Raw genomic sequence first — 19324 nt, 5'->3', positions numbered from 1 at the left:
AAGGGGAAGTCTTATCACTGTCTACAACAATCTAACGCGAGAGTATAGAGGAGATGGAACTGGATTCTTCTCAAAGCTGTACAGGGGTAGGATGAGAAGAAATGGACGCAAGATGAGGCATAGCAAATTCTGGGATGATGTTAGGAAAAGCTTTTTCACGGTGTGGTTATTCAGGTACTGGAACAGGGGCCTAGAGGGTGCCATTGCATCTCCATCCTTGGAGGTACTCAAAACTTAGCTAGCCCAGTCCCTGATCTGATTTGACCTGCTTTGAGCAAGGGAGTAAACTAGGTGACCTCCAGAGTTTCCTTCCAATCTAAATTATTCTGTGATTCTATCCTTTTTTGTTCAATATTTGTTATCTTTTGGATCCTTAGCCAAATGAAACTAAAGCTTAGAGGGCTAGAAACCCCAAAGATGCTAAAGCTTCTACAAGTCCCAAGAAAAACATAGATTGAGTAGAAAGAGATACAAATTGGAGCCTTTGATAACTCCTGATGATTGTAGCCTTTCTGCTATCATTTCCATTTGTTCTGCTGGCAGGGAGGTTTGTGCATACATCTTAGTCAGCACAGCTCGTCTTTCTAGCTGGTACTTGTGCTATACGGAAGAGTGTTTGAGATGACTGGGGAAATCTTGGGAGGGGTAAGTAAAGAGGGGAACAAGGTGATGCCTTTTAACAATGAGGACAGTCAAGCACTGGAGCAGGTTGGCCGGAGAGGTTGTGCAGTCTCTTTCCTTGGCAGTTTTCAAGACCGGAGCCTAGAGCAATCTTGTCTGACCTGGTTGACCCTGCTTTGAGCAGGAGGTTGAACCCCTTGAGGTCCCATCTAACTTGCATTATCCTATGATCCTAAGTAAAGGTGGTGGAAGGGGGAGTATTCTTAGGAGATGTGTAAAAAGGTCAGTGAGGCGCAAGTGCATGCTGATGAATCAAATATTTTTATTTGTTTTTAAGTTGGGGGCACTTTGCTTTTACCAGTCTTGGATTTTTTTTCAGATGGACTTCTGTTTATCTTCCAAGATCTTGTATTCCTCAAGTTGGAGAAACTTCAAATGGTTTTACTTCACAATTCATGCTGAAGACAACTTTGCAGTATAACACTATAACAAAATAATTAGATTTTACTTGTTGTTAGATCCATTCCTTAGTTCAAGAGAACTTACCTTAAACCTGTATTTTATTCTGATGAGTTAGGCATTTGTGAGTTATCTTACTTAGTTAAGAACTAAGTGAGTATGGGTGGGCTGTGAAAGTGACTTTAATATATCAACAACAAGTTAAAAATACTTATTTTCCTGTGATTCTGCAGACTTGCCTGGGTAATACAATGCCAGCTGAGCGCAAAAAGCCAGCAAATATGGAAGAAAAAGAATCTCCATTAAATAATAAAGAAAAAGAATTTAGTGAAAGGCGACCAGTGAGCACCAGGGAGAAGCCGAAAGAAGACATCAAGGTTGGCATGAAGAGGGAGACTTTAAAGGTTCCTGAAGATAAAAAGAAAAAACTGGAAGAGGATAAAAGAAAAAAGGAAGACAAGGAGCGGAAGAAAAAAGAAGAGGATAAAGTAAAGGCAGAAGAAGAGCAAAAGAAGAAAGAAGAAGAAGAAAAAAAGAAACTTGAAGAAGAGGAGAAAAAGAAACAAGAGGAGGAAGAGAAAAAGAAACAAGAAGAAGCAGCTGCTCAACTGAAGTAAGTTGTCTTTTAATGGTTTAATTGTGCCAAATGCTGTAGTCCTGCTATCGGGGTTGTGGGCAGAATTATAAAAGATGAACTGTTTGAGTTACTTATGAGAAGTTGTATGTAGTGTTACAAATTTTACATGGCAAGCAGACCATGCTTTATGACTTCTGTGTAGTTTTGAGTTTTCACCTCTAACCTATGTTACTTTAGTCTCTAATACAGGTTTCTGATAGTGTTCTCCATGTGATGACCATGTAATGCACAAATATGATTGAATAAAGAAGCACAGTTTCTTTTAAGATGGAGAAGTGTTAGTGTCATAAAATTGGGAATACAGGCTCTAACAGGTCCACAGACCGTAACAGGAGCAAATCTACTGTGAGGGATGACTGTAATTTCTTTTAATCAATCATAGACAGTTGATACCTGGATGGCAAACACAGAATGTAACCTGGCAGTTTAATATGTGATACTACCAAGACAATGTTTGTTAGTATGTTATCAAAAGGTACTACAGTGTTGAAGATAGCGTCTTTAGACCAATAAAGCCAAGATTCCAGACAAGATTCCAGACATTCTTGTGTTTGAAACGTGTCATTTTCTAAGACTGAGGCAACACCATAGCTGAATTCTAGCTGGGACAGATGTATTTCACCTATTTAAAATTTTCTGTGTAATTTCAGTAGTCTGGGAATAAAAGATTTCCCATAACTGTGTAATACAGTAACCTGTTGAAAGGTGGTTGTCCTCTTCTGTAAGAACTTCATCTCCGTCTGGAGTAAATGGAGTTTTATGTTTATATTTTCTAAGTCTGTTGGGATTAATATGTTCTGCATAGAAATATTTGAGAAGTTTCATTTTGTAACAAGTAGTACTTGCCTTTTGCAGCAAAAAAAGTTAAACAGTAGTTTATGAAGCAGATGCTTTAGCTTTCTAGGATTAACTTGTTAAATATTTAAAAATGGAGTATTAAGGGGAAATTGTGTTTAGAACTACTGGAGGGTTTCCAACTATGACTTTTTTTTTTTCCTTTGAACTGTTAACCTAAAAGTGAGGTTCTGTAACGGAAATGACTGATTTCTATTTCTCTTAGAGAAAAAGAGGAAGCACATCAGCTCCATCAGGAGGCTTGGGAGCGCCATCAGGCAAGAAAAGAGCTTCGCAGCAAAAACCAGAACGCACCAGACAATCGCCCTGAGGAAAACTTCTTCAGCAGACTAGATTCCAGTTTGAAGAAGAACACGGCTTTTGTTAAGAAGCTAAAAACCATTACAGAGCAACAAAGGGACTCCTTGTCCCATGACTTTAATAGCCTGAATTTAAGCAAATACATTGCAGAAGCAGTAGCTTCTATTGTGGAAGCCAAACTGAAAATATCAGATGTGAACTGCGCTGTGCACTTGTGTTCACTCTTTCACCAGCGCTATGCTGATTTTGCTCCTTCGCTACTTCAGGCTTGGAAAAAACATTTTGAAGCAAGGAAAGAAGAGAAGACTCCCAACATTACCAAGTTAAGAACTGATTTGCGTTTCATTGCAGAATTGACAATAGTCGGGATTTTCACTGACAAGGAAGGTCTGTCTTTAATCTATGAGCAGCTTAAAAATATTATTAATGCTGATCGAGAATCCCACACTCATGTTTCTGTGGTTATCAGCTTTTGTCGGCACTGTGGAGATGACATTGCTGGTTTGGTACCAAGGAAAGTAAAAACTGTTGCAGAGAAGTTTAACTTGAGCTTTCCTCCTAGTGAGATAATTAGCCCAGAGAAGCAACAGCCCTTCCAGAATTTGTTGAAGGAATACTTTACGTCTTTGACCAAACACCTGAAAAGGGACCACAGGGAGCTACAAAATATTGAAAGACAAAACAGGTGACACTTGAATGTTGCTTTATATTTATGGAGAAAAAAATAGTTTGTTTATGAAATGCCTAGATTTATTGCTGTATTTGTAAACAAAGTCTGTTAGCGGTGTGTCGAAGATAAGCGTATTCTGCAATATATCTAAAAAAAGTTCTAAATTTGCTCTGAATACTTAAAAAGCTAAAACCAAATAGACTCTTTGAATATCTTTAAAGAAAATGGAGGTTGACCTTTAGCTTTAATTCTCTATAACTTCAAGTTTGGTGGTGTTCTCTTAGCAGCTTGAGAGTAATGCTTCTTTCCCAGCTGGTACCATCCTTTTCCAGTTGGCACAATCTAATTTCTCCCTTTCCACCCACACGTATCTAACAGAGCATATGCCACAATGGCTTTGGTTTGTTTACTTTTTTTAGTGTACAAGTATGGAGGAAAAATTAGGTTAGACTAACAAGGTACCCCTTACACTTTAATGTGGGCAAATTTTATATATTAAAATGTGGGAGGGCATAGACAATTTGATTCAAATCCTCTTAAATGTCTATATGAAATACTAATATTGAAGGGTGTAAGTATACACACCTTTAAGATCTGAATAATTTAATTCCTACCATGACCACATTGTTTAATAATTGTTTGCTTTTCTTTAAAGCGTCCTGAATTGTCGTTATTGGAGCCAGCCTAAACCCACCTGCTGGTCTTAAAACATGGGCATTCTTAAATCCTTTTGGAAGCATTCCAAGCAGATAGAAATGAACATGTTACTGTGGATAGGCACAGGTTTCAACTAAAAGGCTGAACATCAGTCCAGAGCCAAATGTATGCTCGGAATACAGTAAAATTTGATGTTCCCAAACCAAGGCTTTAAACTTGCTGATGGGTATTGTGCTGCAGTCCTATCTGGTCTTGGTCAGCTCAGTGGCGTATTTCATAGGACCATAAACTGACTTCTGAGCTACCATTATTTCTACAAGTACCTTATTACTTTAAAGTGTGTTATTGACTTAGTTGTTATTTTTTTAAAGTTAATGAGTATAAAGTTTTATGCTTTCAGAATTATAATTGGTTCTGGGCACATTGGTTCTGGCTGGGATTTCAATGAGTGAGTGTCGAAAAGTCTGTATGATAGGCAATAAAGTGAAAAAAAAAATCCCAAGAGATACGAAGAATGTTAAGAAACCATAAGGAAGAAAGAGCATAAGTGATGTGGGAGAGGGAAATATACTTTAATGTTTACTTGCACAACTGGATAAAAGTGGCTGGATAGAGCCCTGGGCAGCCTGGTCTGATATCTTCATTGAGCCTGCTATGAGTAGATCAGACTAGAGACCTCTTTATGCACCTTATCTGAATTATCGCTATGAACTTGGGTGCAAAGCTTTTGTTTTGGGGAAGGAATGTGAAGAAGTATAGTTTATCACTGGATGAAGATAATTCTATTATTTATCTCTGTCTGAACTTTTAGATGTTTATTTTAGCTGCTCAATAAAAGTTGGGGAATAAGTTTTGTTAAAGATACAAGACATCAAAAAACTTTCCTGCCTAATTTTATTTGCTTACAACGTGTCTGTAACAAGAGAGATGCTTGACATTTGCATGCTATGGATGTGCAAGGCATGAGGTCAAAGACAGAAACTTGCCTGGTAAGAAGTCTGTGAATAGTATAGAAATCTTCCTCAACTGTGGATTTCTGAAAAGTGATTGTGGTGATGTGGTGTTGTTTTGTTGTTGTTTGGGTTTTTTGGTTTTTTTTTGTTTTGTTTTTTGTTTTTTTTTAAAAAGGAATAATCCTATTGGAAAAAACGGTCCTCTGTGTATTTGAAACCTGATCCACTTTGCTGATAGCAACAGCTTTTATTCCCACTGTTATTCCAGAACTGGTGAAGTGAACAGGGAGCGAACTGTTCTCTCTTGTGCATCAACAGTGTCATATGTTTAGGTCATGATATTTTGTCAGGTAAATACCTCTTGTATTTACCTGTGTCAGGACAGTGACTGTGAAATAACTCAAGCTGTACAGATTGGTTGAGTTTAATTGAAAATTAATATGCTAACCTTAACCGTGCTTTAATATTGTGTTACCTGCTGAATCATTAAGGTAAAATTAAAGCATTATTAGACACAAGGGTTTCTGCAAGTGGATAATTAGGAAAACTACCTTGAGTTATGCTTTGACAGTAGAACCTGGTGGTCATTTGGTTACACAGCTAAGGGCACAGCAAGATCTGTGCAGGCTGTGTCATTGGAAGGAAACAACTTGATTCCCAAATTCTAGCGTTAGTTTTCAAAAAAGAGTTTTAGATATGGAAGAAACTTCTTTTGTCTAAATTAAGGATGTTTTTAAGATCTGCTGAACTTGTGCTGTGGCACTTCATGAAATTCTGAAGAGACATAAAGTAAGAGAAGTACTGTGTGCTGTACTTTTAATTGTATTCAAAAATGAATTGTGCTTTTTTAAAGTTTGTGTAGTATGCTTTAGATTGCTTGAATTAGTTAACACTTGTCTTTTGGGAACTGAAACCAAGAACTGAAACTCTTGTACTGTTGTTAGAGCACTTTGCTTGTTTGCTTTTTAATAATAGCACAGAGCTTCAGAGCTCATGTTTGAGGCTGCTGGTATATTTTAAACTTAAAATATGTACCTCATGGATAGCTGTCTCCATGGAAAGGCTATGAATTGGCACTTAACATGTTTCCTGAATCCAAACTGAACTACTGCACTTTAGAAATTGTCTGTGGTTATTTAATTTGTTAATTTTTCTTGCTCTACTTTGCAGGAGCAGGTAAATCATGTTATATAGGTGTGTTTTTGTGAGAGGGACAAGAAGCAGAACTTTTGCTAGCATTCCTGCTTCTTGCCCTCTGGCAAGACAACAATGTCAAGTTTTGGTTCTAAGCAGATAGGGATTTTGTTGCTCACCCTGTGAATGTGTTGTGTACAAAGATGACTTTTGTTTTACAATTAACCTGGAACTGAAAAAAGCCAAGATTGTTATCCCTCACCTTACATTGCTTAAACTGGTTTAGAATTTTTATGCTATAAAATGTTTGGGTCTTTTGGCAAGAATGTGATTGTATACTTATTGCTTAATAAAAGCCTAATGATAATGTAATGATGCAACCTGCTTTAGGAATTATGGCATTTGCACCTTATTTCGAACTTCATCTTCTGATGCTTTCATCTCAGTGCAGGGTGCATTGTCAGTGGTTACAACTAGTTAGTCCAATGTTAGTAGCATTATTCAAGCTACTGTAAAATGGAAACTTGCTAGGCAAGCTCATTCCGTCAGCTTCCCTTTAGTCCAATGTTAGTAGCATTATTCAAGCTACTGTAAAACAAATTGGAAACTTGCTAGGCAAGCTCATTCTGTCAACTTCCCTTTGAAAGTCTGTGTTTGATCTGAGCCCATTTGTATCTTTGCTGTGGTAGGCCCCCAAACAGCTCAGCTGGCCCAAAGTGTTCTTTACGTTCACAGTAAAGAACTGACTGTGCCTTGTCCATACAAGAACTATTCATGCAGAGTGGATCATGCCATGGATGGGAAAATGCACTTCTCAGGAGCCCTCGTTGAGGACAAACTAGAACATTGCTAACGAGCAACCAGCTTATTCTTAGTTAACCCAAAATCAACGATGGCAGTCTTTCATCAGTCTTCCGTGGCAAGCTTTGTACTAGCAGATATTACCTTGTTCTGTATATTTCGTTCAAACTACTGGAAGTTCTTGATATTTTTTTTGTCTAAAATCCAAGACGGTCTTAATTGTAGTGTGGTAACAAAATTGAGTTGTACTGCTCTGCATGTAATCCTGAAACTGCTTTACTGTGCGCTTGTAAGCAGTGATTAACATTCCTTCAAATGCAATTGCTTTTGACAGTGGATTTCAATTTTAAAAATGAGCATTTAAAATAAGTATGGATAGTTTCATAAAAGAAAACAAAGAGCAAGTGAAAAAACAAATGTAACTGCTCTTAATTTGGACTGATAGCCTTGAAATAACTTGGTTTGTTGGAAAATTAATGGGCTGGTCTTAATGTGCAACTTTTTTGAGCCTCCTGGCGATGATTGCCCATTTAATCATTGAACAACATGGAAATGTAATGTTACAGATGCAAAGCAACTTTTATCCAGCTTTCATGGAAGTTGAATATTTTAATTTACTACAAAAGTCTTTTCATTGTGCAGGACTGTTACAGGATAATCATAGCAAAAAAATAAGTTAGCCTTTCTCTTTGGACATTGAAGTTAGAGCTGTGACTGTACTACCCTCAACGACATTGAGTAATTCAGTATGGTGGTTTGGAAAAAACCAGTGTTGCTCAAAGTTTTGCTATTGCAGTCTCAACTAGAATTCTGACAGTTCCCTCTTCGAGGGAAAGGTTAGCTTTGCTCAGAGAAATTGGTAGTGGTACAGGATAGCTCAAATATATTTTAAGAAAAAAGGTCATCTTACTGTAACTTTGATTTTTTGTAGGCGCATTCTTCACTCCAAAGGAGAGCTGAGTGAAGATCGACACAAGCAATATGAGGAATTTGCAATGTCCTATCAGAAGCTGTTGGCAAATTCTCAATCTCTAGCTGATCTTTTGGATGAAAATATGCCTGACCTTCCCCAAGAGAAACCAACACCTGAGGGTAGGCAGTCTTCTAAAGCAAGTAAACAGGATGCTGGACTTGGCTTGGATGTGGTGGGAAAGCTAACCAAACCCTCTTACTGATGTGTTCTGATGTGTTCTTCCCATCGACGACTTCTTATTTAGGTTTCCCTCCTTAAGGATATCAAAGAATGAATAATACATAGTTTTTTATTAAAGCAACTAAACCTAACATTTAACCATAATGATTGTATATGCTGTGTAGTTACGGTAACAAGTAATATCTGTTTAGATTTGTTTCAGGTAATACAGGAATAAATGGAAAATTGAAAATGTTTTAAACCTAATTGTTTTAAACCTATTTCTTTCAATTTAATGTAATGCATTTTTTGCTATTTAAAGAACGGTGTATGTTAGAATTTTAAAATCTGATATTGTTAAAAAATGAATTTGAAGTATATTTTGGGTCATGATGTTATGAGCAGGATCATATTGTTAAGCCAGATAGGTCACTAGGTGGCTCTCTGACCTCCTGAGAAGTGCAGCATATAACTGGCAGAGCTATTCAATGCCTTAATGAATCTCTAATTTTAGGTTTAGAGATGTTGTTGAAATTATGAGTGCACCTTTTGTCTGAAGTCATCTTGAGCTTAAAAGAAGCTGTATTTCTTGAATACCTCTAAATTTAAAATTACTCTTTTTAAACTTCTGTTCTTAAAATACAATGAGGTACAATTCATGCTCAAAGCGATTATTTTTTTATGTTAATGTGCTTAAAGTCTGTTATAGCTTTCCTTTCTAATACCACAGTGTGCTGCTTGATTTTACTTGATTTGACTTTCACTCTGATACTGTTTTCTGTCAATGCCAAATCTACAATTTTAAGATAGCTTATTGATATATCTACTATTAAGATTGAGTTGTTAAAAGCACTTTATATGTTGCAATATTTAAGTGAAAACAGTGGTAGTAATAAATAGGTTAACATGTTTCTAAAAGTATTTTTTTAATCTTTAAAGGTGCCTCCCCTTAGAAGGTGAAAAATTTGCGTGAATAACTTTCTTATGGTTTCGCTATTTTTGTAGAACATGGACCTGGTATTGATATTTTCACACCAGGAAAGCCTGGAGAATATGACCTGGAGGGGGGTATCTGGGAAGACGAAGATGCTAGAAACTTCTATGAGAATCTCATCGACTTAAAGGCTTTTGTGCCAGCGATTTTGTTTAAAGATAATGAGAAATGTTCCCAGAACAAGGATTCCGGCAAAGATGAATCAAGAGGTAGAATGCTTGGATGAGTATTTTTTTTAACATATTTTGTGCAACAGATATGTAAATTTGATGGAAGTAATGAGTCTCTAACAAAATAATTTGTGGTGATCAGGACAGTACACCAGTTTAGATGAATTTTTAGGGAAGAAACTGCGGGAAAGGGATTATATCTGGGTGTGGTATTTGGGGAAGAAAAAAGATTAAATGCATTTTAATATTGATAGAATTTTAAATCTGAAATAATTGGAGATTAACCAGTGCCAGTAAATGATTAACTTTTCTGTTGGAAACCTAAAAGTTTACCTTCTTTGAAAGATGTTAGTGTTCATTCTGTTTTTTCCACTAAATTGTCAATGGTAGCCAACTGTTTCAATATAAAATTCCAGTAGATTGAAAGGCCTGGATGGTTCCTCACTTCTGACACAGCCCTAGGTTCACAACCAGGCATCGGTAGACTTTAGTTATGGGATAAAAATGACATTCACCATCACTGGCTCAAAGTGTAACAGAAGATGCATGTTTGGATAAGAGCAGTGTTCTGGCATTGAGGAAATGCCAACAAAGACACAGGCTGCATGGCTTTCTAATATGCATGCAGTAGGTCAGTGTTGAGTATTAATGGAATTTCAACTCTGTAGTTCATGGCCTTCTTTCTGATTTCTAAATTCCAAAATTTCCCTGTGAGTATAATTAGATGTTGGAGCAGCTTGCCCAGGGAGACTGGAATCTCTGCCTTAAGAGATTTTTTTCAAGGCAACTGGAAAAAATCCCTGAGAAATCTGGTCTGAATACAGTGCTCATCCACTTTGACAGAAGGTTGAACTAGAGACCTCACCAAGGTCCATTCCAGACTAAATTAGTCTGTGATTCTAAACACGTTGCTTGCTTTGCGAGTCTGCTATTTCCATATGATATGCACACAGTTTAGTTGTCACAGTTTTGTTTGAAAAATTTAAATATTTTAATAAGGTTATTTGCCTTGTAATTTATCTTTTTTTATGAAGCATAGTCTGCAAATGAGGCTTGAAGGAGGCCTAAAAGAATACTAAAATGTTGTAGATAGTAATCTCTTGGAAAAATGCTCTGTGCTGGACCAGTGTTGTCCAAGAAAAATACTAGCTATTCCTTTCTGAATCTTCATCTAGAGATTCATAGATCATTTGTGTTCAAGGAAAATACGGTTTTTATTTGACCTTCTACATAGCACCTTATTTCTTCAGTATTTTCCTCCTGTTCTGCTTTTCTGCTTTTTTTTTTCTTGGTCTGTATAAAATACTTTCTCTTCACTTTGCTTTGTCAATTTTATTACCAGTTGAGCTATGAAGACTATGCAGTGCAAACATTAAATTAGAATTTGTACCTTTGAATCTGGCTCTTTTTGAACAATGTTTGTGATACTCATTTACTGGGGTTTTGGAGGATACTGTTTTGCATATTGGGAAGGTCAGAGAGAAAGTTTTTTTTGCTTGCACTTCCCATGTGATGGCCTGGCAATCCATTTTAAGCACTTTTGGACTTAGATTGCTGCATTTCTGAATATCTTGTTCTGTTTGAATGTATACATGTCATTCAATGAAGATGTACCAGGTATAGTTCAGAGCAAACCAAAGTGCTAAAAACTGTTGGCAGTCCTTAACAGACCCCAATGTAGGTAAATGTTTGCAGATTTCAGGCATATGGGTAAAGCTGTATGAAGGATGTATCAAACCACTGAAACATAACAGATGAGACCGTATAGTCTCAAGAAGTAATATTCTTTTTCCCGTTTCCTTTTAATGAGACTAAGACACTAAAGAGATGTAGGTTTAGCAAGGTGAGTCTTCCTGTATTCTAATCATGACTGCATATATTTAATACTTTAATATTTCTACTTTCAAATAGATTCAAAAGATGCCAAAGATAATAAGGAAGCACCTGGGAGTGAGGATTTGGAGTTGGAGCTGGAGAACCTGGATATTAATGATGATCCTCTGGAGTTAGACTGTGGAGATGAGGCAGAAGATCTTACAAAAAAGCTTCTTGATGAGCAAGGTAAAAAGAAGTGGGTTTAGGAATTCTTTGTTGTTTCCTGATTTTTTTTTTTTTTTGAGCTTGATGGTTTTTAGTCAGTAGATAGAGTGACTTCAGGGAGAACTATTTTTTTATTTATTTATGAAACTTTAGCAGCTAGAAACTGTTAGGATTGTGGTAAAAAATGCATTTGTAACAAGATACAAGTGAAAAGTATTACATGGAGGTTTATGTAGTGAAAGTTATTGATTCCTTCATATAGCTTTTAAAAATAATCAAATGTGAAGGCAGTTGTCTGCAAAGTGACTAGAAAGAAGTATGTAGACTTCAGTGCCTAAATGATTTGCTCATCAAATGTGCTTAGGGTACTAATAAAATATTTTCTGGTTTTAACTTATATTGAAATCTAAGATTCAGCTCTGCCTTTCTGTCTTGTTAATCATTAAAGACTTTTCTTTTGACGTTATGGCTTCACATAGCAGGATTTAAGAATTCTAACTTCTAATTATGCGTAAAGGGCTGCAAATGGCACCTGTGAAAATCTAGCTGTGTCAGTTTTACTAGGGGAAACAGCAGCAAAATGTTTCTTAAGCATTTTTCTTATGAGTTACAAGTTTTTCTTTCAGTGGTACTGAATAGTGGGAAAAGCAACATCAGGCGTTAAGAGCCAAAATCATAGAGGAGCAAGTGAGGTGTTTTCTTTGAGCCCAGTTTGTAAGACACATTGTTTTTTCTGCTTTGGATTTCCAAGGACCAATGCAGATTCTTTTCTTTCATTTCTGAAGCAGGAAACTTGTTCTGTGTCTAGAATGTGGGAAAAAAAAAATCACATCTAGAGTCCACTGGCTGGAGATTCTGTGGCTTAGAAGTGAAGATCCTATCTGATCTAGTGAATTTAGAATCTAATCATCCTCTTGCTTGAAACTGCATTGGGCTTTAAAAGCTAAGAAGTTAAAGCCAAAACTTTAAGCCGTGGAGTTCACATCAAAGCAAAGAAGTTGAGGCCCTGGCAAAGACTGTGTATCGGTGTTTAAAGCGTAGGTTTGTCTAACCAAGCTGATGCATGGATCTGTGGGCTTGGGCGTTGAGTGATTTGAACAACTCCTCAAAGTACCAGTCTCCTTTAGCTGACAGTAGGAAGGGTTAGGGCATATGGGTCTTTACATTGGATGACTCTCTTGTGTGCCTAAAGTTAGTTGAGCTTGGGACTACGCTGGTCTGTGACACCTCACAAATTCGAAGAAATTAGCTCCCCAGTCAGACCGTTTCAGATTCCTTCTGAAAGGAAAACTGTCAGGATAATTCTATGTAATGTTTCCTTAGGTTTTTCCTTTCTTTACCCAGACAGATTGGAAAAAGCCATACCCTCTTTGGAATAAATTTTCCCTTCCATTTATATTCTCTGAGTAGTCATCAGCTCATTAAAACTTAACATCTTACCCAGCTTAATTGCAGGACATTCACTTTAGTGAGTTGTTATCCTCAGAGATTTCAAACAAAACAGTGAAGAGCTTGGTTCCAGCTATCTATAAGGGAGGTACACATAGACGTTCTCTTGGAATCAAAAGAAAAAAAGCAGTTCATTCTGGATTGGTCATAGCTTGCTAGATAGGCCAAAAATACTTCGTCAATAGCATCTAAAGGAACGTGGATATTTCCTTCTTGTCTTTTTCTGAAGGGATTCTTAACTTGATAGGAGGATGAAGATTATTCCAAATATAAAGACAAAGCCAAATAACTAGAGTGATACCCTGTAGAAGTGAGGAAGGAATAACAGGAGATGAGATCAGAAATAAAAGATGCAGTCTCTGTATAGTTCAAGCTCACTGGCAGGCAATGCAAGTTTGAGTATGTACAGTACCACAGAAGGGATTGATGATCATGGTTTTGATTGTAAAAGGAAGGTGATGCATGTTTTGTCATAATACAAAATATTAACCATCAATACTAGTTTCTGTTTTTAAACTACCTATGACTGAGCACTAAACACACTCCCATCTGAAAGGTTAACCTAAATGTGTCAGAGTGGTGTTTATTTTTTGTCATTAAACAGCCAGCCTTTAAAGAAAGCCTTTTACTTTCTACCTTGTGAAGGTAATGTCATTTGGCTCACAGTGTAGGCTTTTTCTTAGTGGAGAGCTATTGCTTCGTGATTGTCTTTGCTCATTAGTTTATTTTTTGAGAAATGTGTAGAAACTTAGTGTCTTTGCAAATTTGATACCTTTGCCAAATTTCTTTGATACTGACAAGTAGCTTCATAAATTAGTGATGGAAATTAAAATAGATCTGATTGCCAAATCCTTGTTCTCCTAGAAAACTAGGCTATAAATTAGCAGCATATGTTACTTTACTTGAAACATATAGAGAAACACAATGATTGGGGTTTTTTGAGGAGGTGCGTAATTCTGAACACCCCTAGTTGGTAGCACCAGATATACAGAATTAACAAAAATCTGAATTTAGATGTTGCTTCAAGTTCTGCGATGTATTTCCATCTAGTTAACTGGTAGATTTCTTTCAGCCTTTCTCTTAAGTAAAATTCACTTAGGTTTGACATTAGGAAAATTAGGTGTCCTTCAGCTGCAAAATACAGCTTTAACTTCTCTTCACATGTACTGAATTTTTGTGCATCTGTACTTCAGGTAAGTTAGTAGTAAAGTTTTGTGCAAAGCCATCAAAGAATGAAACCACTGTATTATGACACTATTACAAATATAAAATAGAGTATTCCTAGGCTGAGATGGGCCTTTAGTATAAAAAGGGAGGATGCATGAGGTCTTAACGTAAGGTCCAAGATGAAGAAAAAAAGTAGCTTTAGTTATTGTGATAATCTGGGGGTGTGGATTTCATTGGCAGAGGGAATAAGTAAATTATAGAGGGGAAAATAAGATAAATAGGGCAGACAGTCCAGTCAGACAGTGGGTATTGCATATCTTTTGCTACTTCTGCATCTCCTGCCACTTCTCTTCAGTCTTTTCTCCCCTGTCCAAATATGAGGGAGACAAGGCAGTTTTCCAAAGTGCATGATTTTAAAGCAGGTCTGCCCTGGTGTAGCATCCTTCACAGCATTGCAGTGCCTGTTTCTGTACTTTTTTCCTAAAGGTTGGAGTCTATAGTCAGTTAAGTTTAAGATATGACATGTAAAAGGAAAGTTGATGCAGTTAATTGAAGAGGTTTGTTTACCAGGAATTTAGCTAATTTATTTTGTTTCTCTATTGTGTTAACTTTGAGTGAATCTTAATTTTCTTATTTTCAATATGCTCAGGGAAGAGAGAGGGAGCAGATAGCACCGGAGCTGAAAATAGTGACGGAAAACATGCTGAAAGAAGTGAGTTTTGAGGTTGTTTTTAAAAGAGAAGGTAAAATGTTAAAAAATGAAGCTGTGTGAATGGAAACGAAGATGCTAAGTAAGGAATGGCCAGGGTGGAAGCCATCAAGGGTACTGGGAGCAGGAGTCTGACGTTAATACATATCTAGCGCCAGTTTTTGTAAGGCTGGTCAGCAGCAGAGATGATCTGTAGAAGTGAGTATTAAGTCAACCCTGTTAATTTTGCTACACTGTTTAGAGAGCTAGCAAAGTTCCTATCAGAAGAGCAGGAATTTAAAAAAAGATCTAAAATATTCATTAAGAAATATTTTTTTGGACTTGGATGACTTGTGAGACTAGATTCTGAACACGTTCCTCAATGAGGCTTTGATTCAACAAGATGTTTAACATTATGCTTAAGTGTTGTGCAGAGAGGGGGGATCCAGCCAAAAAATTACTCACAGTATTGGTTTGTACCATCTGAATGTGAGGGCTCCTGCATGATCAAATTCATTACAGATGCTCATCTCACAGAGGAATAGCTACTAGCATTACAAAAGCACTTCTGTTATTTCCACTGTCTGGGTGATACTTTACAAGGTAGACTGAAGCTTTCAAGCAGAGTGGAGTTTCTAGGAGCGAGCCCTCTGTAAGGTTATAGTTTTGTAAAAATTAAAAAAAGGTGTTAACAATAAGGGAGCCAGGGCTTTCTCAGAAAGTATGTGTGTAGGGAGAGGGGAAGGCAAATAACTGTTGTTACTGAAGTAGAAGATTGTTTGGTACTGATTGTTGCAGGAGAACAACTTCAGTAAGTCCTTAAGGTCTTCTCATACTTTCTCCCTGAAAATTGCAGTATTGCATGCATTTCTGGTTAAATATAAAGGTGTTTAAAAAGAAAAAATAATTTTCCTTTCAGTCTCTACAATGATCTTACTGCATGATTTGATCTGCACCCAGATAGACTACTACAAATAGTCTAACTGTAATTGTTATACATTACTACTTGTAAATTTTTAAAAAGAGGTAATGCAGTTTTAAAATGTGGTGATGATGAAAGACTGGAACTCAGGAGGATCAAAGTGAAAAGCAAGAAAGGAACTAATTTTTTTGCATGAATTGCATACTTAGAATCATTATTTGCCTTAGAGAAGGAAGCTCTGACCACTTCATTTCCTGTCACTGTCAAATTCTTAATTTTCTATTTTAAGTCCCAAAGCTGCTTCAGGTACTACAAAAAAGCCTTTCCACTTAGAAAGGATCTACGTACTGTCATGAGGAAGAAATACCTAGAAATATAATGTGAGAATATCTGTAGCTCTCCAGTGAGAGAGAGGACCAGTGAAAGAAGAGATGTATTTGGGAACTGTTGAAATTGAATGTGATAGCAGGGCCTCTTGAAAGATTGACTTGAAAAGTGACTGAATTGTCAAAGGCTTATTTTTTTTAATTTATTTCAAGAGCATTGAGTCAGTTTGAATAGAAGACTGAGGTGAGACAACTAACGGCTGTAAGGGAAAAAGGAGAAAATAAAAGGAGACAGGAAGGTGTGGCTGTAAATATCTAAATGGAAAAATGCATTAAAACAAGATTTGCTAGTAAAAATTGTCTGGTTTGAGCTATTGCATTGCATCCTAGTGAACTCTGAGTATATGGGTGATGAGAGAGTCAGGGTTCCTTAAACTTTCATGGTCCTCTTCTGTCTGAGCATCTGGAACATCTTCCTTTTCTTTTTTCTCCTTTCTTAATCAACTCTTCTCTCATTCTTCCGACTTCTAGTTGCCTGTGCAAGAGAGGAGGCGATGTCACCTGCTTTAATCTCTAGCATCTTCAAGATGGGGTAGCTGGCAATGTTCCTTGGAACAATTCTTAGTGTTTCGCTACCTAAGCTCTACCCCGTCTCCAAAAAAACAAAAACAAACAACCAAACCCAACACCCCACCCCCCCCAAGGAAAAAACATCCTGCAGTGTAGCATCTTTGTTTTCTCTTTGCCTTTCACTAACTTGAAAAAGGAACTTCAGTCTTTTATGCTAGTTTACCTTACTCTGTAGCCTGTAAAGACAAAGTGACTTTACCAAGTCTTGGGTATTTTGTAGTTTGGGTGCAATTTCACCACTACCATATTCACCTTTTTGAAGTCTGTCTGTCTCTGTTCTGCTTTCAAATACCTCTTAGGTATTCTTGTTACTGCTGAATGTTCTCAGACTGAAAGGAAACCAAACATCATCATGTTCCTTTTTCAGGAAGCAGTGTTCTTTTGTGTTGCTTTGGCCAAGGAAGGGTTCTTTCCGAGCGTGTTTGTTATAACTCATTGTTTTGGCTCTTGTTGTGCTATAGAGCAAACTAGACTCTTCTCTAGGACTTAGTAAAATCTGGAAAATTTTTGAAGCTTACTACATGTTTTGCAATTAAAGGGTAACTGTAGGGGGATTGGTCTGGTGAGATCTTCGTAGCTGATGCCAGAAAATCTGAATTTCAATGGCAGAGTTGTCCTGCAGTCTCTTACTTGTGTAGTGTAACTGACTCAATTAGTAGATACAGGTCACTGTCACTGCTTCCTATGTTGCAAATTACACAGAAGTGTTTGCTTGAAAAACAAATTGTCACTTGCCTTGCAATCGTTATGTGATCAACCCTCCATCCTTGTCGCTTTATGGTCCTGTACTCTGGTTTCTGTACAGCTGAAGGAATTGAGTTGGCCTCTAGCTTTTACAGCCTCAAGTGAAAAGATGTCAAGAACGTACCTGATGAAAGAATGGTCTTAATGGACATTTTTGATCAAAAATTCTATTTCTCCTGCAGGGCAAACATACATTAAAAAAATAGAATCCACAATTGCATTAAGGCGTTTTGTTGTTTTGGTTTGGGTTTTTTTTCCCCAATATTGTTTTCCCCCATGTTTGGGCCTTCTTGTGGTCTTCCTTTTATCACCTAAAGAAACTACCATAGTTTTCTAGGAATATATATGTGTTGTTACTCCTGACAGTATAAATTAGGAGGTAGGAAACTTCATAAATAGGAAGACAAGTTTTAAAGGTGATACTTTTGACTTTTGTCAGCATAGACCATCAATGGATTTTTTTTGCATTAAAAATGAAATTTTGTATTCATCTTTATCTTATTTTTTTTTGAATCTGTGGATGACTATTTAACAACTAAACATTACGAATGCACTGTGTTTGGGGAATGTGATTGTAAATCATTATATTTCATAGCTTAAAAATGTGTGCTGCTTATTTATTTCACTCTGTTAGAACAAGAGGATGAAGAAGCCAGTACTGGATCTCATTTAAAACTTATAGTAGATGCTTTTCTTCAGCAGCTTCCAAATTGTGTCAACAGAGACCTCATAGACAAGGTATAGTCATAGTTTTCTTTTTTTTTCCCCCCCCACTCTTAAAAGCTATAACGCTAGATCAGATTGATCGGAAATAAAGATTTGAAGCTTTGGAGTCTAGCAGTAGCTGAATTCATTTTTAACCTGGAGGAAGTATTTTCTTTTTCTCACTTAGTCAGCCATTGCCCAAATACCATGTGATATTGGTTTTGTCTGCCTCTTCTCTTATGTGTTAGTTTGTTTTAGAAGTAGACTTGGCTTCTTCCTTTTTTCTTCCCATCACTCCCTGATAAATTACTCCCTGTCTACTTAAGCTGCTTTTTTCCTTGTGTTGATCCAAAGAATCAGTAACTGGACATGTTTTCTAACTATGTCAGTTCTAGACAAAAATGAAGATTTTTTTTCTTTACGGTTGTTTTTAAAGCAGCTGCATGTAACAGGAATAGCTCTGTAAAAGATGCTTTTGAAAAGCATGCTATATTGCTTTAAAAAACTGCTGCATTAAAGGTGAAGTATTGACTCTTCTCTTTACAGGCAGCAATGGATTTTTGCATGAATATGAATACAAAAGCCAACAGAAGAAAACTAGTGCGAGCACTTTTCATAGTTCCTAGACAAAGGTAAGAACTGAAGGGGGAACAAGCTGGATCCACCCTTTGGTTATTTAACTTAACATATGTATATATTTTTTAACTGTTTAAATTACTGAAGACCAGTGCATATTCCAAGTTGCATTTGTTTATTCCTGATGTGCGCTTCTGGAGTGATTTATGCTAGAGCACCAAAGAAATATTTGGGATTAGCGATCAAGCAATTCACCACAATATTTTGCCATAGCAGTGTAAATTTTTTTAATAAATAGTTTCTCTTTTCTGGTACTTGTGTGTTTATAGTTGATCTTTTCATGACTTTTTTTTAACCATGAAAACAACAGCAAAACCTACCTTCTATCAAAAAAGGAGGATATATTTCATTCAGGAGAACTTGTGCTTTTTTTAATATAAGAACCTATGAATAGTTAGAGCACAATGTTGTTTAGGATGGAGGATTTCTTGTGATATGTTAATGCTGGTATAGTACATAGCCATTACAGCCTTTTATCTTCTGGAGCAGAGCTGGTTCGAGGCCGGCCACTTTAGAGAAAGCAAGGATTAGAGTTTGAGCCTGGCCTCTTCCGTCTGTGTAGATCTGTCCATGTAGTGTTTTCCTATTTCTCCTTGTCTCTCTCTTTGTGTAAGAGAGGTCGCTGCACTTACAG

General features: G+C 36.8%; 1 protein-coding gene across 1 annotated transcript in view; it reads left to right on the top strand.

Moving 5' to 3' along the window:
- Positions 1–1317: 1317 nt before the first annotated feature.
- Positions 1318–19324, top strand: part of UPF2 (UPF2 regulator of nonsense transcripts homolog (yeast)) — a 64799-nt gene continuing 46792 nt past the window's right edge. The window contains exons 1-7 of the mRNA XM_009285484.2: positions 1318–1693; positions 2778–3557; positions 8019–8179; positions 9225–9422; positions 11295–11444; positions 17984–18087; positions 18601–18686. Of these exons, the coding sequence (XP_009283759.1) occupies positions 1332–1693; positions 2778–3557; positions 8019–8179; positions 9225–9422; positions 11295–11444; positions 17984–18087; positions 18601–18686 (1841 nt within the window). The 5' untranslated portion in view covers positions 1318–1331. The remainder of the gene's footprint in view (positions 1694–2777; positions 3558–8018; positions 8180–9224; positions 9423–11294; positions 11445–17983; positions 18088–18600; positions 18687–19324) is intronic.

This window comes from Aptenodytes forsteri, unplaced genomic scaffold, assembly GCF_000699145.1.
Source record: "Aptenodytes forsteri isolate BGI_AS27 unplaced genomic scaffold, ASM69914v1 Scaffold87, whole genome shotgun sequence".
Taxonomy (NCBI): domain Eukaryota; kingdom Metazoa; phylum Chordata; class Aves; order Sphenisciformes; family Spheniscidae; genus Aptenodytes; species Aptenodytes forsteri.
Note: the sequence above shows the minus strand (reverse complement) of the source record. Positions and strands in the feature narration are given on the sequence as shown.